This window comes from Daphnia magna, linkage group LG3 (assembly GCF_020631705.1).
Source record: "Daphnia magna isolate NIES linkage group LG3, ASM2063170v1.1, whole genome shotgun sequence".
Classification (NCBI taxonomy): Eukaryota; Metazoa; Arthropoda; class Branchiopoda; order Diplostraca; family Daphniidae; genus Daphnia; species Daphnia magna.
The window spans coordinates 550,178-576,853 of NC_059184.1; the positions used below are offsets into that span (position 1 = coordinate 550,178).

General features: G+C 37.4%; 5 protein-coding genes and 1 long non-coding RNA gene across 14 annotated transcripts; 2 read left to right on the top strand and 4 right to left on the bottom strand.

Annotated features, from left to right (window-relative positions):
• Positions 1 to 2,558: 2,558 nt before the first annotated feature.
• LOC123470601 lies at positions 2,559 to 3,412 on the bottom strand. The gene is made up of 2 exons (XR_006644375.1): positions 3,356 to 3,412; positions 2,559 to 2,683 (listed from the first exon to the last, which is right to left on the bottom strand). It is a non-coding gene; the product is annotated as an uncharacterized LOC123470601 (long non-coding RNA).
• Positions 3,413 to 8,847: 5,435 nt separating this feature from the next.
• On the bottom strand, positions 8,848 to 10,656 carry LOC116919204 (radical S-adenosyl methionine domain-containing protein 1, mitochondrial). The gene is made up of 4 exons (XM_032925139.2): positions 10,017 to 10,656; positions 9,708 to 9,953; positions 9,250 to 9,641; positions 8,848 to 9,184 (listed from the first exon to the last, which is right to left on the bottom strand). Exons 1-4 carry the CDS (start codon positions 10,455 to 10,457, stop codon positions 8,974 to 8,976), a joined length of 1,290 nt encoding a protein of 429 aa, XP_032781030.1. The 5' UTR covers positions 10,458 to 10,656; the 3' UTR covers positions 8,848 to 8,973.
• Positions 10,657 to 11,730: 1,074 nt separating this feature from the next.
• On the top strand, positions 11,731 to 12,619 carry LOC116919208 (DET1- and DDB1-associated protein 1). The gene is made up of 4 exons (XM_032925144.2): positions 11,731 to 11,892; positions 11,951 to 12,092; positions 12,157 to 12,218; positions 12,306 to 12,619. The coding sequence occupies exons 1-4, from the start codon at positions 11,884 to 11,886 to the stop codon at positions 12,384 to 12,386; spliced, it is 294 nt and encodes a 97-aa protein (XP_032781035.1). The 5' UTR covers positions 11,731 to 11,883; the 3' UTR covers positions 12,387 to 12,619.
• LOC116919203 lies at positions 12,259 to 14,821 on the bottom strand. Of its 6 annotated transcripts, none has more exons than XM_045171060.1 (6): positions 14,555 to 14,819; positions 14,084 to 14,404; positions 13,213 to 14,026; positions 13,077 to 13,155; positions 12,810 to 12,917; positions 12,259 to 12,595 (listed from the first exon to the last, which is right to left on the bottom strand). In XM_045171060.1, the coding sequence occupies exons 1-5, from the start codon at positions 14,611 to 14,613 to the stop codon at positions 12,856 to 12,858; spliced, it is 1,335 nt and encodes a 444-aa protein (XP_045026995.1). In that variant the 5' UTR covers positions 14,614 to 14,819; the 3' UTR covers positions 12,259 to 12,595; positions 12,810 to 12,855. The 6 variants fall into 6 exon arrangements, 5 of the variants coding, with proteins under 5 accessions (XP_045026995.1, XP_045026994.1, XP_032781029.1 ...); XM_045171059.1 differs by having other exon boundaries at positions 12,259 to 12,676; XM_032925138.2 differs by having other exon boundaries at positions 12,259 to 12,917; positions 14,096 to 14,404; positions 14,555 to 14,821.
• An 858-nt stretch (positions 14,822 to 15,679) lies between these two features.
• On the top strand, positions 15,680 to 24,187 carry LOC116919199 (b(0,+)-type amino acid transporter 1). 4 transcript variants are annotated; one of them, XM_045171057.1, is made up of 15 exons: positions 15,680 to 15,865; positions 18,570 to 18,769; positions 19,571 to 19,651; positions 19,716 to 19,782; positions 20,776 to 20,832; positions 20,942 to 21,169; positions 21,397 to 21,522; positions 21,624 to 21,723; positions 21,789 to 21,833; positions 21,913 to 22,036; positions 22,689 to 22,792; positions 22,923 to 23,019; positions 23,091 to 23,240; positions 23,305 to 23,473; positions 23,558 to 24,187. In XM_045171057.1, exons 1-15 carry the CDS (start codon positions 15,811 to 15,813, stop codon positions 23,623 to 23,625), a joined length of 1,671 nt encoding a protein of 556 aa, XP_045026992.1. In that variant the 5' UTR covers positions 15,680 to 15,810; the 3' UTR covers positions 23,626 to 24,187. The 4 variants fall into 4 exon arrangements, with proteins under 4 accessions (XP_045026992.1, XP_045026990.1, XP_032781023.2 ...); XM_045171055.1 differs by lacking the exons at positions 15,680 to 15,865; positions 22,689 to 22,792 and adding exons at positions 15,954 to 17,061; positions 22,323 to 22,426; XM_032925132.2 differs by lacking the exon at positions 15,680 to 15,865 and adding an exon at positions 16,592 to 17,061.
• LOC116919201 (DNA primase large subunit) lies at positions 24,182 to 26,648 on the bottom strand. Its single transcript, XM_032925134.2, is given in 8 exon segments — positions 24,182 to 24,889; positions 24,948 to 25,143; positions 25,214 to 25,396; positions 25,473 to 25,622; positions 25,691 to 25,921; positions 25,982 to 26,161; positions 26,163 to 26,320; positions 26,381 to 26,648. Coding segments are annotated over 8 exon segments (1,563 nt in total). The 5' UTR covers positions 26,541 to 26,648; the 3' UTR covers positions 24,182 to 24,584.
• Between the last annotated feature and the right edge of the window lie 28 nt (positions 26,649 to 26,676).

The following is a 26,676-nucleotide window of genomic DNA, read 5'->3' on the forward strand; positions in this document are numbered from 1 at the left end:
GTTGCGCGCTAGCACGCTCTAGCGCTATCGCGATACAGTACAATTATTAAAAGTATTTCATAAACGGATCATTTGACAAGAAAACGATTTAGTTTTTTAAAATCAGCATTCAATTTTGAGTATTAGACATGATTTTCAGCGAATTCCAAGAGATTAGGTTTTTTGCCGATTTTGACAAAAATGAGAAGGGTATAGCCTTCCTACTTTTTCAATTTTGACAAAATTCTGGATCTGGCCAGAAACATATGGTTTCGATTCAAAATTTAACAGCAATCATGAAAATCGACTTCATTTTGATGTGGGACTTATAGTTTTTAAGTAATTGGAACTCAAAATGGTTGAATTCCAAACCCATTTCATTCCGTTTTACTCAAAAATTGCACAACTAATAGGAAAACTAAGATTTTACCCAAAACCACCTATCAAATTTGGTTCAGTGTGTTAGCTTTGATCGAATTCCAAGTTAATATCCTATTGTTACCTTTGTTGAACCTAAAAATAAGGCCGACAACATAAGCCCGATTTTTTTGCCAATTTTGTATTTTTAAAATAACTTCAGTGTAGTATATAAAAAAGGTCGTTTGGATTCAAAATTTTACGAGAATATCGGAAAGTAGCTTCGCTTTCTCGTGGGACCAACAATTTGTGAAATAAACCTTAAAAAATGGTATCAAAGGTTGCGCGCTAGCACGCTCTAGCGCTATCGCGATACAGTACAATTATTAAAAGTATTTCATAAACGGATCATTTGACAAGAAAACGATTTAGTTTTTTAAAATCAGCATTCAATTTTGAGTATTAGACATGATTTTCAGCGAATTCCAAGAGATTAGGTTTTTTGCCGATTTTGACAAAAATGAGAAGGGTATAGCCTTCCTACTTTTTCAATTTTGACAAAATTCTGGATCTGGCCAGAAACATATGGTTTCGATTCAAAATTTAACAGCAATCATGAAAATCGACTTCATTTTGATGTGGGACTTATAGTTTTTAAGTAATTGGAACTCAAAATGGTTGAATTCCAAACCCATTTCATTCCGTTTTACTCAAAAATTGCACAACTAATAGGAAAACTAAGATTTTACCCAAAACCACCTATCAAATTTGGTTCAGTGTGTTAGCTTTGATCGAATTCCAAGTTAATATCCTATTGTTACCTTTGTTGAACCTAAAAATAAGGCCGACAACATAAGCCCGATTTTTTTGCCAATTTTGTATTTTTAAAATAACTTCAGTGTAGTATATAAAAAAGGTCGTTTGGATTCAAAATTTTACGAGAATATCGGAAAGTAGCTTCGCTTTCTCGTGGGACCAACAATTTGTGAAATAAACCTTAAAAAATGGTATCAAAGGTTGCGCGCTAGCACGCTCTAGCGCTATCGCGATACAGTACAATTATTAAAAGTATTTCATAAACGGATCATTTGACAAGAAAACGATTTAGTTTTTTAAAATCAGCATTCAATTTTGAGTATTAGACATGATTTTCAGCGAATTCCAAGAGATTAGGTTTTTTGCCGATTTTGACAAAAATGAGAAGGGTATAGCCTTCCTACTTTTTCAATTTTGACAAAATTCTGGATCTGGCCAGAAACATATGGTTTCGATTCAAAATTTAACAGCAATCATGAAAATCGACTTCATTTTGATGTGGGACTTATAGTTTTTAAGTAATTGGAACTCAAAATGGTTGAATTCCAAACCCATTTCATTCCGTTTTACTCAAAAATTGCACAACTAATAGGAAAACTAAGATTTTACCCAAAACCACCTATCAAATTTGGTTCAGTGTGTTAGCTTTGATCGAATTCCAAGTTAATATCCTATTGTTACCTTTGTTGAACCTAAAAATAAGGCCGACAACATAAGCCCGATTTTTTTGCCAATTTTGTATTTTTAAAATAACTTCAGTGTAGTATATAAAAAGGTCGTTTGGATTCAAAATTTTACGAGAATATCGGAAAGTAGCTTCGCTTTCTCGTGGGACCAACAATTTGTGAAATAAACCTTAAAAAATGGTATCAAAGGTTGCGCGCTAGCACGCTCTAGCGCTATCGCGATACAGTACAATTATTAAAAGTATTTCATAAACGGATCATTTGACAAGAAAACGATTTAGTTTTTTAAAATCAGCATTCAATTTTGAGTATAAGACATGATTTTCAGCGAATTCCAAGAGATTAGGTTTTTTGCCGATTTTGACAAAAATGAGAAGGGTATAGCCTTCCTACTTTTTCAATTTTGACAAAATTCTGGATCTGGCCAGAAACATATGGTTTCGATTCAAAATTTAACAGCAATCATGAAAATCGACTTCATTTTGATGTGGGACTTATAGTTTTTAAGTAATTGGAACTCAAAATGGTTGAATTCCAAACCCATTTCATTCCGTTTTACTCAAAAATTGCACAACTAATAGGAAAACTAAGATTTTACCCAAAACCACCTATCAAATTTGGTTCAGTGTGTTAGCTTTGATCGAATTCCAAGTTAATATCCTATTGTTACCTTTGTTGAACCTAAAAATAAGGCCGACAACATAAGCCCGATTTTTTTGCCAATTTTGTATTTTTAAAATAACTTCAGTGTAGTATATAAAAAAGGTCGTTTGGATTCAAAATTTTACGAGAATATCGGAAAGTAGCTTCGCTTTCTCGTGGGACCAACAATTTGTGAAATAAACCTTAAAAAATGGTATCAAAGGTGCGCGCTCTAAGCGCTATCGCGATACAGTACAATTATTAAAAGTATTTCATAAACGGATCATTTGACAAGAAAACGATTTAGTTTTTTAAAATCAGCATTCAATTTTGAGTATTAGAAGACATGATTTTCAGCGAATTCCAAGAGATTAGGTTTTTTGCCGATTTTGACAAAAATGAGAAGGGTATAGCCTTCCTACTTTTTCAATTTTGACAAAATTCTGGATCTGGCCAGAAACATATGGTTTCGATTCAAAATTTAACAGCAATCATGAAAATCGACTTCATTTTGATGTGGGACTTATAGTTTTTAAGTAATTGGAACTCAAAATGGTTGAATTCCAAACCCATTTCATTCCGTTTTACTCAAAAATTGCACAACTAATAGGAAAACTAAGATTTTACCCAAAACCACCTATCAAATTTGGTTCAGTGTGTTAGCTTTGATCGAATTCCAAGTTAATATTCTATTGTTACCTTTGTTGAACCTAAAAATAAGGCCGACAACATAAGCCCGATTTTTATATGCCAATTTTGTATTTTTAAAATAACTTCAGTGTAGTATATAAAAAGGTCGTTTGGATTCAAAATTTTACGAGAATATCGGAAAGTAGCTTCGCTTTCTCGTGGGACCAACAATTTGTGAAATAAACCTTAAAAAATGGTATCAAAGGTTGCGCGCTAGCACGCTCTAGCGCTATCGCGATACAGTACAATTATTAAAAGTATTTCATAAACGGATCATTTGACAAGAAAACGATTTAGTTTTTTAAAATCAGCATTCAATTTTGAGTATTAGACATGATTTTCAGCGAATTCCAAGAGATTAGGTTTTTTGCCGATTTTGACAAAAATGAGAAGGGTATAGCCTTCCTACTTTTTCAATTTTGACAAAATTCTGGATCTGGCCAGAAACATATGGTTTCGATTCAAAATTTAACAGCAATCATGAAAATCGACTTCATTTTGATGTGGGACTTATAGTTTTTAAGTAATTGGAACTCAAAATGGTTGAATTCCAAACCCATTTCATTCCGTTTTACTCAAAAATTGCACAACTAATAGGAAAACTAAGATTTTACCCAAAACCACCTATCAAATTTGGTTCAGTGTGTTAGCTTTGATCGAATTCCAAGTTAATATCCTATTGTTACCTTTGTTGAACCTAAAAATAAGGCCGACAACATAAGCCCGATTTTTTTGCCAATTTTGTATTTTTAAAATAACTTCAGTGTAGTATATAAAAAAGGTCGTTTGGATTCAAAATTTTACGAGAATATCGGAAAGTAGCTTCGCTTTCTCGTGGGACCAACAATTTGTGAAATAAACCTTAAAAAATGGTATCAAAGGTTGCGCGCTAGCACGCTCTAAGCGCTATCGCGATACAGTACAATTATTAAAAGTATTTCATAAACGGATCATTTGACAAGAAAACGATTTAGTTTTTTAAAATCAGCATTCAATTTTGAGTATTAGACATGATTTTCAGCGAATTCCAAGAGATTAGGTTTTTTGCCGATTTTGACAAAAATGAGAAGGGTATAGCCTTCCTACTTTTTCAATTTTGACAAAATTCTGGATCTGGCCAGAAACATATGGTTTCGATTCAAAATTTAACAGCAATCATGAAAATCGACTTCATTTTGATGTGGGACTTATAGTTTTTAAGTAATTGGAACTCAAAATGGTTGAATTCCAAACCCATTTCATTCCGTTTTACTCAAAAATTGCACAACTAATAGGAAAACTAAGATTTTACCCAAAACCACCTATCAAATTTGGTTCAGTGTGTTAGCTTTGATCGAATTCCAAGTTAATATCCTATTGTTACCTTTGTTGAACCTAAAAATAAGGCCGACAACATAAGCCCGATTTTTTTGCCAATTTTGTATTTTTTAAATAACTTCAGTGTAGTATATAAAAAAGGTCGTTTGGATTCAAAATTTTACGAGAATATCGGAAAGTAGCTTCGCTTTCTCGTGGGACCAACAATTTGTGAAATAAACCTTAAAAAATGGTATCAAAGGTTGCGCGCTAGCACGCTCTAGCGCTATCGCGATACAGTACAATTATTAAAAGTATTTCATAAACGGATCATTTGACAAGAAAACGATTTAGTTTTTTAAAATCAGCATTCAATTTTGAGTATTAGACATGATTTTCAGCGAATTCCAAGAGATTAGGTTTTTTGCCGATTTTGACAAAAATGAGAAGGGTATAGCCTTCCTACTTTTTCAATTTTGACAAAATTCTGGATCTGGCCAGAAACATATGGTTTCGATTCAAAATTTAACAGCAATCATGAAAATCGACTTCATTTTGATGTGGGACTTATAGTTTTTAAGTAATTGGAACTCAAAATGGTTGAATTCCAAACCCATTTCATTCCGTTTTACTCAAAAATTGCACAACTAATAGGAAAACTAAGATTTTACCCAAAACCACCTATCAAATTTGGTTCAGTGTGTTAGCTTTGATCGAATTCCAAGTTAATATTCTATTGTTACCTTTGTTGAACCTAAAAATAAGGCCGACAACATAAGCCTGATTTTTTTGCCAATTTTGTATTTTTTAAATAACTTCAGTGTAGTATATAAAAAAGGTCGTTTGGATTCAAAATTTTACGAGAATATCGGAAAGTAGCTTCGCTTTCTCGTGGGACCAACAATTTGTGAAATAAACCTTAAAAAATGGTATCAAAGGTTGCGCGCTAGCACGCTCTAGCGCTATCGCGATACAGTACAATTATTAAAAGTATTTCATAAACGGATCATTTGACAAGAAAACGATTTAGTTTTTTAAAATCAGCATTCAATTTTGAGTATTAGACATGATTTTCAGCGAATTCCAAGAGATTAGGTTTTTTGCCGATTTTGACAAAAATGAGAAGGGTATAGCCTTCCTACTTTTTCAATTTTGACAAAATTCTGGATCTGGCCAGAAACATATGGTTTCGATTCAAAATTTAACAGCAATCATGAAAATCGACTTCATTTTGATGTGGGACTTATAGTTTTTAAGTAATTGGAACTCAAAATGGTTGAATTCCAAACCCATTTCATTCCGTTTTACTCAAAAATTGCACAACTAATAGGAAAACTAAGATTTTACCCAAAACCACCTATCAAATTTGGTTCAGTGTGTTAGCTTTGATCGAATTCCAAGTTAATATCCTATTGTTACCTTTGTTGAACCTAAAAATAAGGCCGACAACATAAGCCCTGATTTTTTTGCCAATTTTGTATTTTTTAAATAACTTCAGTGTAGTATATAAAAAAGGTCGTTTGGATTCAAAATTTTACGAGAATATCGGAAAGTAGCTTCGCTTTCTCGTGGGACCAACAATTTGTGAAATAAACCTTAAAAAATGGTATCAAAGGTTGCGCGCTAGCACGCTCTAGCGCTATCGCGATACAGTACAATTATTAAAAGTATTTCATAAACGGATCATTTGACAAGAAAACGATTTAGTTTTTTAAAATCAGCATTCAATTTTGAGTATTAGACATGATTTTCAGCGAATTCCAAGAGATTAGGTTTTTTGCCGATTTTGACAAAAATGAGAAGGGTATAGCCTTCCTACTTTTTCAATTTTGACAAAATTCTGGATCTGGCCAGAAACATATGGTTTCGATTCAAAATTTAACAGCAATCATGAAAATCGACTTCATTTTGATGTGGGACTTATAGTTTTTAAGTAATTGGAACTCAAAATGGTTGAATTCCAAACCCATTTCATTCCGTTTTACTCAAAAATTGCACAACTAATAGGAAAACTAAGATTTTACCCAAAACCACCTATCAAATTTGGTTCAGTGTGTTAGCTTTGATCGAATTCCAAGTTAATATCCTATTGTTACCTTTGTTGAACCTAAAAATAAGGCCGACAACATAAGCCCGATTTTTTTGCCAATTTTGTATTTTTAAAATAACTTCAGTGTAGTATATAAAAAAGGTCGTTTGGATTCAAAATTTTACGAGAATATCGGAAAGTAGCTTCGCTTTCTCGTGGGACCAACAATTTGTGAAATAAACCTTAAAAAATGGTATCAAAGGTTGCGCGCTAGCACGCTCTAGCGCTATCGCGATACAGTACAATTATTAAAAGTATTTCATAAACGGATCATTTGACAAGAAAACGATTTAGTTTTTTAAAATCAGCATTCAATTTTGAGTATTAGACATGATTTTCAGCGAATTCCAAGAGATTAGGTTTTTTGCCGATTTTGACAAAAATGAGAAGGGTATAGCCTTCCTACTTTTTCAATTTTGACAAAATTCTGGATCTGGCCAGAAACATATGGTTTCGATTCAAAATTTAACAGCAATCATGAAAATCGACTTCATTTTGATGTGGGACTTATAGTTTTTAAGTAATTGGAACTCAAAATGGTTGAATTCCAAACCCATTTCATTCCGTTTTACTCAAAAATTGCACAACTAATAGGAAAACTAAGATTTTACCCAAAACCACCTATCAAATTTGGTTCAGTGTGTTAGCTTTGATCGAATTCCAAGTTAATATCCTATTGTTACCTTTGTTGAACCTAAAAATAAGGCCGACAACATAAGCCCGATTTTTTTGCCAATTTTGTATTTTTAAAATAACTTCAGTGTAGTATATAAAAAAGGTCGTTTGGATTCAAAATTTTACGAGAATATCGGAAAGTAGCTTCGCTTTCTCGTGGGACCAACAATTTGTGAAATAAACCTTAAAAAATGGTATCAAAGGTTGCGCGCTAGCACGCTCTAGCGCTATCGCGATACAGTACAATTATTAAAAGTATTTCATAAACGGATCATTTGACAAGAAAACGATTTAGTTTTTTAAAATCAGCATTCAATTTTGAGTATAAGACATGATTTTCAGCGAATTCCAAGAGATTAGGTTTTTTGCCGATTTTGACAAAAATGAGAAGGGTATAGCCTTCCTACTTTTTCAATTTTGACAAAATTCTGGATCTGGCCAGAAACATATGGTTTCGATTCAAAATTTAACAGCAATCATGAAAATCGACTTCATTTTGATGTGGGACTTATAGTTTTTAAGTAATTGGAACTCAAAATGGTTGAATTCCAAACCCATTTCATTCCGTTTTACTCAAAAATTGCACAACTAATAGGAAAACTAAGATTTTACCCAAAACCACCTATCAAATTTGGTTCAGTGTGTTAGCTTTGATCGAATTCCAAGTTAATATCCTATTGTTACCTTTGTTGAACCTAAAAATAAGGCCGACAACATAAGCCCGATTTTTTTGCCAATTTTGTATTTTTAAAATAACTTCAGTGTAGTATATAAAAAAGGTCGTTTGGATTCAAAATTTTACGAGAATATCGGAAAGTAGCTTCGCTTTCTCGTGGGACCAACAATTTGTGAAATAAACCTTAAAAAATGGTATCAAAGGTTGCGCGCTAGCACGCTCTAGCGCTATCGCGATACAGTACAATTATTAAAAGTATTTCATAAACGGATCATTTGACAAGAAAACGATTTAGTTTTTTAAAATCAGCATTCAATTTTGAGTATTAGACATGATTTTCAGCGAATTCCAAGAGATTAGGTTTTTTGCCGATTTTGACAAAAATGAGAAGGGTATAGCCTTCCTACTTTTTCAATTTTGACAAAATTCTGGATCTGGCCAGAAACATATGGTTTCGATTCAAAATTTAACAGCAATCATGAAAATCGACTTCATTTTGATGTGGGACTTATAGTTTTTAAGTAATTGGAACTCAAAATGGTTGAATTCCAAACCCATTTCATTCCGTTTTACTCAAAAATTGCACAACTAATAGGAAAACTAAGATTTTACCCAAAACCACCTATCATATTTGGTTCAGATCGAATTCCAAGTAAATATTCTATTGTTACCTTTGTTGAACCTAAAAATAAGGCCGACAACATAAACCTTACTTTTTTGCCAATTTCGGTACTATTATTATTATTAAGTATTTCATACGAGCTATTATAGTTGCGAACGGAAATTAATTTAAAAAAATACTTATTTGGGCATTCAATATACCGGAATACGTCTTCCTTATTAATAAATGTGTAAAAAAATTTAAACGATGTACAACAGCTATTTAAATTATTCTGCCTTAAAAATCAATGCGTGTTAAGTGGAATTGAATGTGTTTATAGTTTCATATTAAGCCCGGTATTTTATTTGTTTACTTAATTCTTTTTAATTAAAAAAATTTAATGCCTGATGACTAGCATCAACTATTATTAAGAGCAGCCTTCAAGAAATAGTTTGCACCCTGTAAATCACGGGGTGAACTTATGTCTCGTGTGATATTCGCTTAAGACGTTTAAGACAGTTGGTAAAATCCCATCAATTACATTAAGGCCTTTATCTGTGGCTTGGAAGCTACCGTTCATTCCCCACTTCAGGTACCCATCGAGGTAAAAAAATTTTAAGGGTTCAGCTGCACCGAAAACATCGTTCATGGAATACTGTGGTTGAAATAAATTCCATCTAGCAGAAGGCAGATTTTGTTAGTATTTAATTATGTACCATTTATTTCTCCTGATTAATGTCACCTGTTTGGTTGTGTTCCTTTAATAGTTCTCAGCGACGTGATTAGTAATTCAGACAAAATTTCTAGTCGGCTTTGCTGTTTGCACAGCCTTGTCGCATGTCCGTTTCGTTCCACTAAATCTTGCCATGATTGCGGGTCCAACGTCTGAATACGAGATTCACGCAAATTCGCTTTTAAAGGAAATATTCTTGAATGCGCACCAGGGCCTATCCCTATGTATTGAGTTCCATGCCAATACGACATGTTATGCAATGACTGAGCTCTAGAACCTGCTTTGGCGAAGTTACTAATTTCGTACCGTTCCAAACTATATTCCTTTAATAGTTTCAATGCAAGGAGATACATGGAAGCTGTATCATTTTCATTTGGTATTGTTAATTCTCCTGACTTAAGCTAGAAAATGTTTAAATCAATTCAAGGCATTGAAGAATTATTTCAGTGATACAGATTATTACTTACTTCTCTAAATAACCGTGTTCCTTTTTCAGGGGTCAATTCATACAAGGAAACATGATGTGGTTTGTGCTCAAGTATTTGAATTAGCTCATTTTCCCATGATTGAATAGTATCACCAGGTTTTCGAAACAGAAGATCAACAGATACAGCATCAGTTCCAAATATCTCTGTAGCTTGCTTAAACATCATCAAACCATCATTTGAAGAATGATCACGTCCAAGAATTTTTAATTTTTTGTCATCTAGACTCTGTCATTAATAAATTTGCTTTACAATGGGCAAATTATGTGAATCATCATAAGCAAAACAAACCTGTAAACCAACTGAGACACGATTGACTCCAAATTTGAAGTATTCTTCCAGTTTTCGTGTCATATTCAAAGACGAAGGATTGCACTCAATAGTTATCTCCATCTTTTCATCAGTATTAGCAAATTGCTTCACACACTGTATCAATCTAGAGATAGTTGTGGAAGGAGCTAAACTAGGTGTTCCTCCACCAAAATAAATTGATTTTATCTTCTTCACTCTAGTTAGCCCAAATATTGTTTGAGTCTCTCTAATGAGACTAGTTTCCATTTTTTTTTCAAAATCTTGCCCCAGTTTATTTTCAGGTTTTTTATACTTGTTGAAATTGCAAAATGTACAAATGTTCTTGCAAAAGGGCCAATGAAAATAAACAGTGGCTTCACTTTTAAAAATTTCAAGTAGGCTGTGGTCACACTGTGCGAGATATGTAGAGGAGACCTTCATTGTTAATCGGGGAAACGGGGATCTATTGTTATATTTTAAGAAACCGTCTCGAACTCTCGATGGAGAGCAAGTTTTGACTAAGCTTTGTCATTTGGAAATACCAGAGTCATAGACCCCTGGTTCCTCAACTATGGCTATTTTCCCTCTCAGAAAAAGGGTACCCTCTTGCCCGGAATACTATACAAAAAAACGAGGGTCGGGGCAGTCGGGGCGTAAAAGTGATTTTCCGTTTCTGTGTGGAGTAAAACCACACACCCGCAAGAGACGCTCTCATGGGTGGAAAATCAGTCTTACGCCCCGACACCCCCCGACCCCAAAACCCTCGTTTTTTTGTATAGTAATCCCGCAAGAGGGTACCCCTTTTCTCAGAGGGAAAATAGCCATAGTGGAGGAACCAGGGGTCTATGACTCTGGCTGGTCTAAGTACTCCATGTTAAAACCCCTACAAGAAAGTCAGGCTCCCGTCCACTTTTGCAAGTCAGATTTATTTAGCTCGCTCGCTCCGATTGATCTGCACAATGAAAAGATCTGATACACTATAACGCAAAAACACTATTTTCTCCTAGTCCGACATGCGCTTTGTACCTGATTTGCATGGAGTATGTGCATTGCTAGTGGGTTGTTAGTGCATCAAAGATCAAACATCCGCTTGATGGCACTCATTCTAGTTGCAAACCCGGCTTACTACCGAAAGATACTGGCGCAAGCGCGCAACGGAGTTGACAAAAAGTCGAATGAAAACACATGTGTGTCGCGCCAGTACCTTTTGGCAGTAAGCTGGTGTCCAGTTCTAAGCTGAACCTTTTCATTAATTTTAGAGAACAAACGAGTTGATGTTTAAGGAAAATAATTTTTGTAAAATTTCTGTGTTATTAGAAAGACCAACTTCCAAGAACATTTTCTAATAAAATGTACTTGAAGTGAATTTGATTTTAATTTTTCTACTTTCCGTCCTTAAGCACCGAGAGGAAAAAAATCCCAGATAGGAAAGCTGACATGGTAACTCAGATCCGATCTTGGTCTTTTCAGTTAACGACGTTAACGGATTTGGGTCTACCACAATCGTAGGACAAAGGCATTATCGACTTTGCAAAAAATATATATACTTTTAATTATCAATCGTTAAAAAAAGATTTCTTTACTTTTCAAAATATAACACAAATTCTGATAAGCGCAACATAATTTTAACAGAAAGAAAACAGTGTTTTGAAGCTTTATTTATGCAGTTCAGAAATCGAGCGGTAGGTGGTCTGCTTCGTACCCCAGAAACTTATGGAAAGATAGCACGATGCAGGCCGTGTATTATAGAATAGGCCATGGTAAAAAAATTACATTTCATTGGTTCAGTTTCCTGTTACATGGATGTCGAGGCAATTCATCTTAAACGACCTTCTTCTGCAATTTAATTAAATAATAGCACTTGTTAATGAAAATGGTGAGATGTCATGAATCTGTTTTGTTAAGTGCACCAATAATTTAATTTTTTATGACAGACTGCGACAGCTGATTTTTTGAAAGGATTACCCTGTTACAATGAGAATAACTTCACACGATTCCATAGCGATGCTTCATCAAAAGTCTCCGTCAAGCGGCCATCCGTTTACCTACCGACAAAGGAATATCCTTCAGAACAGAGTATACAAATGTATATTTACAGTGCCATTTGTTATTCCATGTGAAATAATATTTTTTTTTACAGTTATTGTAACTGAGAAAACAAATATTTTGCTGAGATACCTTCATCAGCAATGGGAGAGAAAAGTATACCAAGTTTTGAATCGATACATTATTGTAAACCAAATCAGGATAATTTGATGTATTAAACCTCTGTATCTTATAATGTTTCAGAATAAGAAACGAGAAAGTGCCAATGAAGTTGAAGAAGGAGGCTCAGCAAAGAAGAGACCACGCCTGGATACAAGTGTTTAAGCAACTTACTGCTTGCTCATTTAAGTGTTGAATATATAATTTCATATTGGAAGCCATATCGAAGAATTGGAACAGGAATGAAAGGATTCCAGTAAATTTTCAATTGATACCTGTTTTGTTCGTTATAATGATTGTGGTTAGATGAAAAACAACCACCAACTCATGCTGAAGTAGGGCATATCTTTGAATGTGTTGCTCTGTGGTCATAACTATAATAAATGACTCTCACTTTATTATTGTAGACAAAATTTGATGAGCAATGCCATAAGCGTCATTTTCTAAGCAAGAACCTTAACCATAATACAACATTTGATGTTGGTATATAACATTATACCACAGCAATATGAAAGGCAGAGAATAAATACCAATAATGCTATTACTATTATTATTATCGACCAACCGTAAAGAAATACAAAAAATTACCTTGCATGAGGAGGACAAGGGGGCCCAGATGAACTGATTAAAAATTTTAAACGATTTCTTCTGCGTCTTGATTCCATACGCGGTAGGTGGAGCTCTTCAGCTCTGATGCTAAAAACGAAGGAAGAAAATTTACATGATGTACGAAAATGATTGATTCCTAAAATTTTGATTTTTATACGATACAGGTGGAAAAAATCATGACACATCTAACTTCGAGCTCAACAGCGAAAAATGCTACGGAAAAAAGAGTTAGGAAAGGCTACGTACTTGATACTAATTTGAATTCCGTTGGTTGTAGCAAAGATAGATGTGCTCCTGAGACGGAGACTACTGACGTGAACATTATCTTGGCAAAAATAATGATCAATGAAACGAATTTAAATGTCTATAAAATATTTCTCACAAGAGCATGGGTATTCACAAGCGACGCTTCAAGTTTCTCCATAACGACGTCGACATTTAAGGTCAAGTCGTCCTTCAACTTTGCATTTGACGAAGATGAGGCGAAAGCACCAAGATTCCATAAAAGCTGAGTACCATCTTTAATCAATGATACCAAGCCAAGGCTGGTAGCCGTTAGGATTCGAGCAATACGATTACCGGTTGGCATAGGTAAACGGACCTCCAACCGATTCAGCGTATTTCTCGTGGTGGCACCAAGGTGTAGCTGAATGAAAATAGAAACTTTACCTAGCTCCCCTATTCGGATTTTCAGCACAGGTTGAATAGGTGGCATTTCTAACGGAAAGCTATAATGGCAAAGAGGAAAGGTTTTCTCTTGAAGTTGCTGGATGTTTATGTGACAAACAGCTTTTTCCCACTGGGCAAGAGCACTTGGATGAAAGAGCGCTGATGGTATTCCAGGCAGCTTGCTAAAGCCCAATTCTAGTTTGATGTTATTATTGCACTCGGCATCTGGATCTACCGTCAGGTAAATAGTTCCATACGCGTCTGCTTTAACTGATAGATTTGACGCTATCATTCGAACTTCTTCTTTTATTTGCAGTTCAATTTTCGGCCTCGACCTTAGCCACATCGTTTTTTGTGAGGCCGGAGGAAGGCTTCGCAGTTCTAGCTGTTGGTAACCGCTGGCCCTCCCAAAAGGAAGCCATTGTTGGATGGTTCTATTTAGTTGGTCAGCCATTTTACTGGGTGGGAGCTGAATGAGATGAACAAGCTTGGAAAGCAATTCCAAAACTATTACAACATCACATGACCTGTATAAAGTAATAGGAAAATTACCTTACAAATAAAGACAGAATCTTTCGTAATACCTTGCAACACACATTGATTGTTGATTTCCAGATGGTTGAAGATTTTGATCCAAATATGGAACACCACATAATAAGCGATTTTGGTGGCACTCAACAACTATAACTGGCCAAAAGATTTGGGGGTTAAAACTAAATGGAATCCAAAAAAGAGGTGCCTGAAGCTTTTTCTGACAAGAGTCCCTGGTGATCTGAAATATGTTGGGATTCAGGATTCCAAGTTCGTTTAATAATGGATCCAATAATTCTTGGTCATTGGGAAGGCATAGGTTGGCGAAGTTTGGGTGTTCATTTTTCCAACGTTTTTCGACAGTCGGGAATATTCTATGATAAAACAAAATGGTAAATTACAGGGAAAACGATGGTTGATCGCAGGGATTTCTTTAGTCTAATGAAATGAAGAATGACCTCCCATCGGATTCGTGAACTCTACAAATATACAATTCTGACATTCATTTATAAAAATCGATGTACCTGTAGAAAAGAAGCTTTGATTCCGTTATAGAAACCACGAACAAGCACCTAAGGCTCATGACGGACTATAAAGGTCTTCGTCCCAGACGTTACGTTTTCAGGTGTTCGTAACTTCATCAACAAAGGCTTTGTTGCCATACGTTAAACTACAGAGCTTGTCACTTATTTCAGACATTCAGAGTGACAGGACTGACAGTGACAGCCAATACCAAGAGCCAGTATACTGACTACTGACAGAGTCATCACAATCAGTCATGCTCATGAGTCATGGCAAGGTCACAGAGCTGATTATTAATCTCATATTAGGATATTAGTAACTTATTTTTTTCGTTATTTTCATAATCGATTGAGTAGCTCATAGGAGAAGTACCGTTCTTAAAGGCGTTAGCGAGATCCGCGACCCATAAAAGATAAAACAGTGTATTTTTGGATAGTCTGGCATAAACAAATTCTCGTTATAACACTTACGATTTTTTTATTTACCTAAAGTTTCCAAATTCGATAAGATATAATATTTTCCAGTAAAATGTAAACTTTAGATAAATTGGCAACTTCTGAAGAAGTCTTCCTGGACGGTAGGCAGATACCTTTGAATAATCCGTTTCAAAATCACCTAAGGTCGATGTTGTAATGGACCAGGGGGCCATTTGCGTAACTTCTTGTAAATCAAACGATCATCAACAATACTGCACCGTTTTACGCAGGATGGTACCAGTTACATAGGTAGCCTTCAGCGCTTATAGAATTTCAACCACATACCCGTATTCCCAACTCCCAAGTGCGACAGCCAGTGCATGACGACAAAGATAGAGACACAAGAATCAACAATTTTCACTCAACAAATATTAATGAATCGCCTTTATATAAGGGACATAAGTGTATGAGTTTTCTAGAGGGTCAGAGTGAAATTAAAATTCTGTCTTTTTACGTAGTTAACGAGTGCCTTCCTTAGCCTTTTGATATTCCTACAGCGAACGAAAAAACTTGCCAAGTTCTCACGTTTCCCGTCAGATAAGAAATCTAGTTAACGACTAACACTTATTTCCTTGTTTTCAACATTGTTGCGGTGTAATGGTGTCTGTTCCCACCGACGAAAAAACGGCAAAGAACTAGCAGTCGCAGCCCGAACTTGAAGTCAGTTAGCTGACGTCTCTCGTCCGGAACAGTTGGTTTTGTCAAACGCTCTGTTCGCCAGTTTTAATACTTTTTAGATATCACAGCTGTGCAGGTGCTTATTGGTCGCATCCCATTTTGAAATGGACAACCCCACTTTTCAAACAAATGACGAACTGGATCTTCACAAAAGGAAAGGTAAGGATTAAAAAAAAAAGAGAACGATTAGCCATTTTACCGATTTAGTTTGAAAGACAAACTTTCGTTTATAAGTGAGTTGTTGCTTTGTAACGGCAGGAACGGTTAGATGACGTACGTTGACAGGTGCTAATTTACTAGTCGCTTCACTGTAAGTGGCAACTGTTCATTTGCTTGGCAAACTGTTTGTAGTTGGCAGAGTGACTCTCCACGAGGCAAAAAATTCATGGTTTTTGTATTGGTCATGAAAGATTGGTTCGCTGGAAAACACAGTTTGAACTTTCATCCTGTATAATTTTGGTTACTTTTGACCCCATTTGTGGCAAAACGACATTTTTGCGTACAGTTTGGTCAGGAAAAACATATTTGCTTCACTGTTACTTTGATGAAAACAAAGCTCTTCATTTGGCCCGGGGAGTCCAAGTTAAAAAGTGGAGGTCAGTGACTGGATGGCATGACCGCGGGACATACTATGCTAACAGGAAAATGACCCTCAACGACAAAATCTACATAATCTCCCAAAGTCAATTACTTTCGTGTTTTAAGACGCAAACTTCTCGGCGAATCTATCGCCGACGGCGATGTGTCAAATTCACATCGGAAGCATTTTCGTTTCTTTTAAGCCTATGTGAAAATATGAATATTTTACTCCGTTCGCCCTTCTAGTTTTTTCAGCTGTTTGTATTCCCGCTCCTATTAAGTTTTACCGTGAAAGTAAACAAGGAGGGAAAAAAAATATTGTAAAATAAAAACACTAAAAAACCGATCGATGAGGTTTGCACCCTGGATGGTGGCCAGATCACATAGTTTGTCGCTGCTTTCGAATCGATTTAACGGATTGGCAGCGAAAGAGATCCAATGGGATGGACCGTAGGTGTTGTGGATTTTATATTCAGTGATACACTGTCCCTGACTAAGTGAGGATGAAAATAAAAGAAGAAAAAGAAAAAGAAATAATCTTAAAAAATCACATGGGCTGAGCTGGCAGGGGTAAGAGGTGTGCTAAATTTACTCACATACACACGCGCACGCATACACACATTTCATGCGGCGCCGGCGTAGTAGACGTCGCCGGATGGGCGCGCGCACTATTGCTCGCCTAACCGGTAGTGAAACTTGCGACGACCATGTCATCATTCAGTCTTCGGCGTTGTTCCCGGAAAGAATGGTTCAACATGTTACCGCTCTACCAATTGGTAAGTTTGCTTACCTTGCCTTTTTGTGTGTGTTTTTATCACAATTCTCATACCCACGGAAATCCGTTGCCCACACGCCGCCGGCGCTGAAGATTTTGAATCGTAATTCCATTGCGCAAGTCCCGTAACGCGCGTTCCGTACAATTTAAAGAGCTGTGCGTAGTCTCAGCATTAAGATTTTCGTGAATTTACGTATCGACCTTCGGCATGCATTCAACCGATAGGTCTAGCGCTGTGTTGCAAGCCGGTCGAATGGGGTCCCAAAGAATTAAGAGCATGGGGATTAAGAGCATATTCCATAATTGATTTTTTTCCCCCTCTCCGCGGATATAGACGAGACGCGTCGAACTCTTCTCCTGGAAGCTAGTGTGTAGGAATAACAAGATTTGGCAAGCGCCTTGCCAAACAAAGCACAGCCAATGCAGTTTGTGATATTTGCAGCGTGCGATCCGACCACTGGTCCGCTTTGGCCGGCTATTTGGCACAACATTGGACCGCGTGATGACCAGCGCTTCTCGCGCGGAGTGCGCTTAAATCGCAGGTTGTGTCACGTCCGCCATAAAAATGAGCAAAATGTGCATCACAACAAAACCGCTCCGCTCTTTAGATAGAAATATAGAAACGCGCATCCGTTAACGACATTGGCGTAGGACCCTTATCCATGGCGCGGGCACTGTACCCGTCGCTTGGCCTATCAATAGACTTACACACACACACACACGCGCGCTCACTCTCTCTCTAGAGCTGTGTGTCTTTCTGCTACCTCTCTTTCCGGGATCCCTCGCTTTTTCTTGTAACTTTTCTCGAGCGATTGTGACAGACGACCGCAGAGAAAGTTGAAAAAAGGAGAACAAATCCAAAGGCTGTCATCAAACTTGACGAATTCTTCTTCACAAGGTATATACGACCGACAGAGGAGGCGCATGCGTCTCAACAAGCAAGAATACCTAGTAGAGTCTATGGCGCCGAAATCAATATGTACAGACATGGTACCCTATAGCGAAATAAAAAGACAGACTGCGCCCTATAATTTCGATCCATTTCTTGACTTTGACAAGTTTAGAATCCTCTTTGTCCACCCCTCACGCTTTAATCCGTTTTATTGTCAGTCTAGCGACGGAAAACTGCGGATTACCGAAGACTATTAAAGCAATATATCAAATATACCAATACAAAACTTAGTGTTTACTTAAGAAAATATTGGCGTGGAATCGCGATATTTAAATTGACCCCTTGCTTCGAGACAACAGATACTGGATATTAAAAGCGATCCATCATCTGTCAACGAAAGAAGGTCAAAAATGTACGCATCTTTTTTTTCTTCTCTTTCTCTCCCTGGGAGTGTCTGAACTGTTTTAGGTTCTTGGCTGGCACAGAGAGATTGCCCGCCGTCTGCGCAATAACGTTTCCGCTAAAGACTAATAGTCTTGTTGATCATGAAAAGTTATGATAACTTTTACTCTTATTTATTATTTTTTTCTTCTTCTTTGCTTCATTTTCATTAACAGGAGGTGCTGAACAGCCTCATCATAGTCTCTTCAAAGATACGGGAGTTAGCGACAGCGGAACAACAACACCAACTTCCAACGGAGATGATGGGAGTCGAAGCCGTAGCAATAGTGATGATGCAACCAGCTCCAATCCGAGGAATGACGGCATGGAACGGAACGTGTCAACGCCGAATGACGCTCTTCACCTCGAGAGACGGGTAAAGCTTTTCAATTGCACGGTCAGTTGCCGACCGATGGCCCGTGGAGTTAACGTCACATTTTTCAACTTGATACGACACTTCGTTTAAAAGGCTCTCACTTTTACGGATAACTTGTTAGTTCATTGTGTCGTTTTAACCGATACGCTTACGGGGGAAAAAGACGAGCAGTTTTGATCGAAACATTGCTACATTGATTCATCCCTCTCGAAAAAGAAACCTTTCTAAACTACGCGCCAAACGGGAGAATGCGGTCAGAACGTCCGCCATTCACCCTGCAAAGGTATTCTTGCGTAGTACGTGGTAGTGGAGAAGGAGGGGACGATAACGAACGTGCCGTCTAAATTTGGGTTCGGCTAAACTTTTGCCGTCGCTTCTCTCAGCTGCCCTTGAAAGGGAATGGAATCAGTATAGGAATCTAGAAGTATGGCAGGGATGATAGGAGTCGCCACAAACGCCAACAACATCCACCTTCCTGTCTCTCACATAAACACGACATTGGCGAATTTTCTGGCAAAATGTGCAAAAACTCGTGATTGATGTTATGAGAGTAGAGCAAGTGCGCAAGGACGTTTTTCTTGTTTTCTTACGCTGGAATCGGGCCACGTTCATTGACGACGTAGCCTAGCTTTCGTTTCGTTTTTTTTTTTAAGTTAAAAATGGTCTCGCGTAGACAATCTTTCACGCTATGATATGACACAAGATTATGATCAATCAAGTTAATTTAGCTGTCAAAACATTGCGCCCTCGAAAACGTTGCAAACGGTTAACTGTTGGTTTCAATAAATTCGTTTGTGACAGGTGGGACTCGTCAGTGGGGTGGCTCTAATTGTTGGAACAATGATTGGATCGGGTATTTTCGTCTCACCGTCGACGCTATTGGTATGTTAAAACTACGCTTGAAAATTACATTGAAACTCAAATCATTGACTTGAATCTCCGGCAGGTGAAAACCAAGTCGCCTGGTCTCTTCCTGGTCATCTGGGCTGCTTGCGGCATCCTTTCGACGCTGGGTAATTATTTTACATTCCGTTGTTGTTATTCGAATAATACATAAATGAAATCTGCAGTTTATGGGAGATGTAAAAGCACACTTGGGAAAAAAAGTTGTCAATATTTACACGGCGGCGCTCTTGGCGATCTTTACAAAGTTCATCGCGTAAAGTCAGGATGTAAAAACGCTCGTAAAGAGATATTCTTTTAATCTCACCTAAACTAGTTTTATGGCTCAACTAAGAATTTGCGTCGGAATTTTTTGCCGTTTATTGCTTAGGTTAGACTGTACATTATTTAAGTCGGATAATGATTGAGATAAGGTTTTTGACGAACCCAATGTTCTCAAGGATTTAACCTTTCGCTGTTGGAATCCTTGTTCATACAGGGGCACTTTCCTACGCTGAATTGGGCACGATGATCACAGAATCAGGAGCTGAATACGCCGTAACGAATTAAAATATATTTTTTTAAAAAATTCCCCTTGTCCTTTTTCGTTATCTCCCCTATTGACTTTAAGCGCTAGACATAAACAAACAAACAAAGAAATAGCCTAAATCCGTCTATAAATTACAGTACTATCGTCATGCGTTCGGCTCGCTGCCGGCCTTCATATTCAGCTGGGTTTGTACTTTGGTATTAAAACCCTCTCAGTTGGCCATTATTTGTTTAGCCTTTGCTAAATACACAGTTGAGGCCTTCGTCAGCGAATGCGAACCGCCCATCTTCATCATTCAGATTCTCTGCGTCGCCATTATCGGTACAATTCACTTACAATCATGCTATTTTCTTGGCATGCGCATGATAGAAAATCTGATTGACTGCATGACATAGGCCCACATTTAACTTCCGATCGCATATTCGTGACAAGTAATGATTCCTGATATTGCGTGTTTGTCTACATTTACGGTCAAAGTCATGATCGGAGATTGGCGCATGAGTTTTGTCGTTGCATTTTGTTTGTTTTTTTTTTTTTAAATGGCATGTAATGTTGCAACTTTTTACGTTGGAAGGAGCCCTATGCTACGCCGAATTGGGCACCCTCATCCCGAAAAGCGGTGGCGAATACAGTAAGCATGACTTGGATCAAACTAGACGAAACGACGAAAAAAAGAAAATAGTTGTCGGAACAGTCTATACGTGCTAAAAGTGCGACTAACTAGTGTAGTGTTTCATTAGTTTACTTTAAAGAAGCGTTCGACTCACCCCGTCACCGCTTTTGGGGTCCCGTCATGGCTTTCCTCTACGCCTGGGTTTCGGTGATCCTGCTCAGGACTTCATCCATGGCCATCATTGCCTTAGCCTTTGCTGAATACTCTATCGCTCCGCTGATGGATACGTTGAATTTTTGCTGGCCAGACGATTACCGATACACTTTGACTCGTTTGGCTGCTGCACTCTGCATTTGTAAGTAGTTTGACCTAGTTTGCCCGCACGTACGATAGGTCTACTACTTCGTTGAATGCCATCTGTACATCTGTCGCATGTTTTTGCTTGCATGCCCAATTGTTTCACGTCCAAAACGTTTGAAAACTAAAGAAAAAATGACAGTCATTATTTTTTTCCGAAATAATTCCTACTCTACTCTTTCTATTTTTTGTTTACCGTCTTCTTCTCGGTGGACCGTCTTCTAGGCCTCATAACTTTTATCAACTGTTTCAGTGTTAAGCTGGCCACCAAAGTACAAAATGTCTTTACGGCGGCCAAGCTGGTGGCCATCGCCATAATCATCGCCGGCGGTCTCTACATGATCGGCATTGGTAAGTTTGTAACCTGCTAAATCATTCCGTCGTTAAGTTAGTTATCTGAGCCTACTAAATCGAAAAAAAAACAAAAACAAAAAATAACATAAAACAACTAGGCAATACTCAGTACCTGAGCCAAGGATTTGAAGGTTCTACCACTTCTTTCGGTGACATTGCTACTGCCTTCTACAGTGGCCTCTGGGCGTATGACGGATGGTAAGCTTCCTTTTCATCATCACCATGGCAAGTTATTACTAACGTATGATTTGCACGGAAAACAGGAACAACCTGAACTACGTTACTGAAGAACTCAAGAATCCTTTTGTGTAAGAAACCAGTAATTATATCAATACCTTTTAAATCGATAATCAACGTTCGGGATCGAATTGTTGACATGTTTAACAGGAATCTTCCGCGGTCCATCATGATTGGAATTCCTTTAACTACTGTTTGTTACGTCTTAGTCAACGTGGCGTACCTGGCCGTCTTGTCGCCAACGGAAATGATGCAGTCCGAGGCCGTCGCTGTGGTAATATAAGCAATGTTGCAACCACGATGTTTTTTTGTTGTAAGGCATGAGAAGCGCTTTTGAGAAAGTAAAAGCTGACAAAGCTTTCTTTCACAACAACGTTTGGCAGCTTAACTGCTGCATGAATGTACGGTACCAAAGATGACTATGTTCCCTCCCACAGCACTTGCAGAGATTCATAGATCCTAGTTTTTAATTTACTAGAGCTATTCGTCGACAAGCATGGCTTCTTATTACGTTTAACTGCACGGTTTTTTTCGTGTGTGATTTGTTTTTACCCATTTAGGATTGGGGCAATCGACTGTTGGGTCCCATGGCGTTTTTAATGCCCTTAGGTGTTGTATTGTCAACGTTTGGCGCGGGCAACGGAAGTCTCTTCACGGCCGGAAGGTTGATTCTCATCTCAGTTTTTTTCATCGATCAAAACTGCTTGCATTATAATTTGCTTAAATTGCTAGAGTCGTGGTATAGCATCAACGCTTTTCTGCATGCGGTAGGGAGGTCTGGTTGCAAACGTCACAGTCCCCGTGTTATGAACTCCCGTAGTGTTTGTCCGTTTCTTTAATGTCTTTCTTGTTCTAGTCTTCATCCTCTATTTTTGTTTCTCTCTTGTAAACAATTTCTGGTTGGGTGGTGGTGATTTGGATACCAGACTTTCGGCACTCGGGCGCTGGGGGCTTTAGCTTGGCTGATGCCGCTAGCCGTGTGCATCAGTTGTTTCGGCAGTGCCAATGGAACGCTCTTCGTTGGTGGAAGGTAGACGGAATTTATTCCTTTTAAGCGTTCCATTCAGTTGAAATATCCTTGCTTAACGCCGAGTAGAGCGATCTCACGAGTGATTGAACAAAGGGACTGAATGATGTACTAAAAGAATTGGATGAAATAGGTTGTGCTACGTTGCGAGTCGTGAAGGACATCTAGTTGACGTGCTTTCCTACGTCCACATCCGACGATTGACTCCTTCTCCAGCACTCCTTTTCAATGTAAAAATTATTCATCTATATGTTATATGGAAGATGATTAACAGATGAATTTGCACCTTAACCAAACGTAGAGCGCCGTGGCACTCATGATGATCATCCCTGGCGATATCGCCAGTTTGATTGACTTTTTCAGTTTCACGGCATGGATTTTCTATGGAGCCGCTATGCTTGCACTTATCGTCATGAGGTTCACCAAAAAAGACGCCCCGAGGCCTTACAAGGTACCAAGAAACCTAACGTACAATTAAATGCTTATGACAATTAGTGAAATAATAAAATGTTTAGGTACCGATTATCATTCCTGTCATCGTGCTAATCATTTCCGTTTACTTGGTCATTGGACCAATTGTGGACAATCCGAAAATTGAGTACTTATACGCTACCTTGTTCATCTTGGCTGGATTCTTTCTTTACATCCCTTTTGTTTATTACAAGAAAGTATTGCCCGGAATGAGTAAGTCACTGAACATTCAATTCCTAAGAAAAGAAAAAAAAATTAAGAAACTTTATGTTTTCATATCTGTTATTTTTAAAAAAGGTTACATTACAACATTTATGCAACTCCTGTTGGAAGTAGCTCCATCGACGGCCATGGCGGAGGACTAGCGTCACGAACAGTCAAGTCACCGAGGCGATCAAATAAGAGATGGCAACCGAAAAATTTCCGTGTTTATGGTCTAGCACTATAGGCGGTGAACTATTACGTGTACATTATTGTTACTCTGATCATGTGTTAAAACCTTGTGTTGGTACGATGATTGCCATGCAATCTAAATATTTAAAAATGGTTGTCTTTCCCTTCTCTTCAGTCATTCTTTTTCATAATTGGTTTTATCCTGGATTATGAGCTCGAGGAGATCTTACAATTCAATCGAAATTTTACCAAAAGACACAAAGTTTGTATTATTGATTTAGAACAATGTTTTTTTCCTTCTTTTCAACAAAAACAATCAAGTACTATTCTAAATTTTACTCTCCCAAAATGGCGAGAAAAATTATTTTGAAACAGGGATTCGTTCATCATAGACCTTTTTTTTGAATTTTTTTATGACGCAGCTTCCATGTACTTAAAATCGAAGCCACTGAATTGTAAACTTAATCACTCAGTGACTGTGAATTTTGTACAGCATGCATACCGAAGAATAAAATACACAAGTGCCAATCACGACCAAACATTTCATGTTGCTAACTTAAACAGGGATTTGACGGTACTAAAGAACAAATTGGGCACTGACCAATTCTAATTTTCCTTTAATTTTCTAAAATTGTCTGAGACGAAAGTGCTAGTTTACGGAATCTACTTTTAAAAGTTTCAGCAATTGGCAAGAAAACATAAATTATAAATTGCTGTATACGGAAGTAAAAAAAAAAAAAACTATTTAAGGTACCTTATACAGAAAGTTGAAACTTTCTGTTTGCTAGTTTCAAACTAAAATTCAAAATTTTGTTAAATTTAGGCAAGATTTATCTGTTAGCCGAACTCAGCTGTCAAAACTAGATACTATAGGTACAAATTATCGACAAACAATAACGTCACCTAATATGATTTAATAATTAAAATTAAATTAAGTGAAATCATCGTCCATATCGATGGCTGCTAATACAGACTCACTGAGAATCTCATGATTCTCGTCAGTTGGGTCTGGTTTCTCTACTTTGGCGGGAAGAGTTGCGCGAATAGTTTGTACCTTGTGGGCTCCCTTAGGTTTTTCCTTCACCTCGCCGTTGAGAATCTTTTGACTTTCGATAAAGTATTGGTTAGGGTGTTGAATACCGCTGTCCACTTCCGTGTTGTGCGTTGCTTCAAAGTATCGCTGGCAAGCAATTTGGTAGTGGTGGCGTGTCACTAGATCGACTATTTCTTGAATGGCTGAAATCCAATCAGACATTTAGATGTGTTATCACGAAAGTCCACAAATAGTGAATACCTGGCTGGGGAACACGATTGGTTGTCATTTTTTGCCGCAGCAACGCAGCGTCGAAGTGTTTAAATGGGCAGCCGTGATTTTCACCCGGCCCCACGCTGGCGTTTATAATTTTGATACAACTGTGAGGCGAATAGTTAACTCTCTTTCCTTCCTTGCCGTAGTTATGGCGGATAGTGTACGCATATTGTTTTTCAAACTAACAGAACGATAAAAAAGAGTCAAATATGAGGAAAATCAAATCCACAAGCAATAAACCTTTTTCCAACCTTGTCAATATCCATGTTTTTGGAAAATTCTTCTCTCCAAAATTTCAATGAATTTTCCAAGCTAAGTCCGATTCCTTTGATAAAAAGACCGTACTGGATCCGTCCGCCGTGTTTTAAATGATGAGTAGAACGTAAGGTTTCATGTAAATGACGCATGCATAGCGGATAAGACTGTTTAGACAACTGAAGAAAAAAGAAAAAAAAAAATGCGTGAGAAACGATTTCTATTGAGAAAATGCAATAAACTTTCTTTTCTTACCCCGTCGAGCATTTCTGGTGTTATGGCGGCTCCCGAAAATTTATTTTGTAGTGCATTAAAGTCCTGACCTGTGTAACGTTTATCAAAGTCATTCAGAAGGCGACGGATTCGATGATCATCTTCAAGCTCTGGCAGCGAGCGGATTGTAAGCTTTCACGAAAAAGGAAAATTCACATAAATGTAAGTTCAGAGGAATGTTTGAATTTATCTTTAATTACCGCCATTGCTAGTGATAAGTGGGAGCGGAACATGGCGGTGATTATGGAAACTAGTTCATCATTCGGGACGTAAGCATATCCGGCTTGCAAGTATACTTTACGATGGCGAACTAAATCCAAAGCCTCTGTGAACGGAACCTTATAGTATTCAACCGTATCAATTTTGTTGGCATTAAAAGACATAGCATGAATCAGCTTAGTTAGAATCTTCTTTTTTTCTTCATCTGGGATCTATCAGAAATTTTTTTATAGAACATTGTACTCAACACAAATTATGATTTGAAAACATACTGGTTGAAAGTTCATTTTGTTTTCTTTCATGAAGATCCTGATGTCTTCTGAATTTTCCATTGAAAACCTAAAGCGGAAGAGGTCAGTTTCCTGAGAGATGAACCAGCGTCTGGACTCTTCAGTCCTACAATATGCAAGCCTTAACAAAAAGTGGGAAACATGGTCTTTTTGTCTGGTTTTGCAAATTAATTTCATCCATTTTCTCATCCTTGATACTCGAGCTAAGTTTATACCAGCTATCAATGTTTTGTTTTTGTAAATCATTCTTCAGAGCATTCTTCCAATCATCAGAAAATTTTGTATTTTTACTGAGATTGACTCGCTCAACAGCTCTAAGGACTAATTTAGAGATCATGAAAAACTGCTTTATTGCATGAGAAAATTTGGCAGGCTATATACCTTTCAGACGTTCCACAGCCCAGTCTTCAAGCTCTTGTAATCCGATGGTTTCACTAGGTGGTACGGAATACAGTTGAAGAGAGTGAGGATATTCGCTTTTTAGCTTCGAAGAATTTTTTAAAGTGCGACGAGCTAAGTGACGTGGGGACTGAAATTCCATATTTCTATCTTATATCTTCCCCTTCTGTATGATGGTGATTTAGACCTCTCACGCTTTCTTCCTTGGTTTTTTTATACGAACAGCTCTGAGGTCTGAGCAGGCGGCAAAGAAAAAACAATGGCTGTGGATTTCGCGC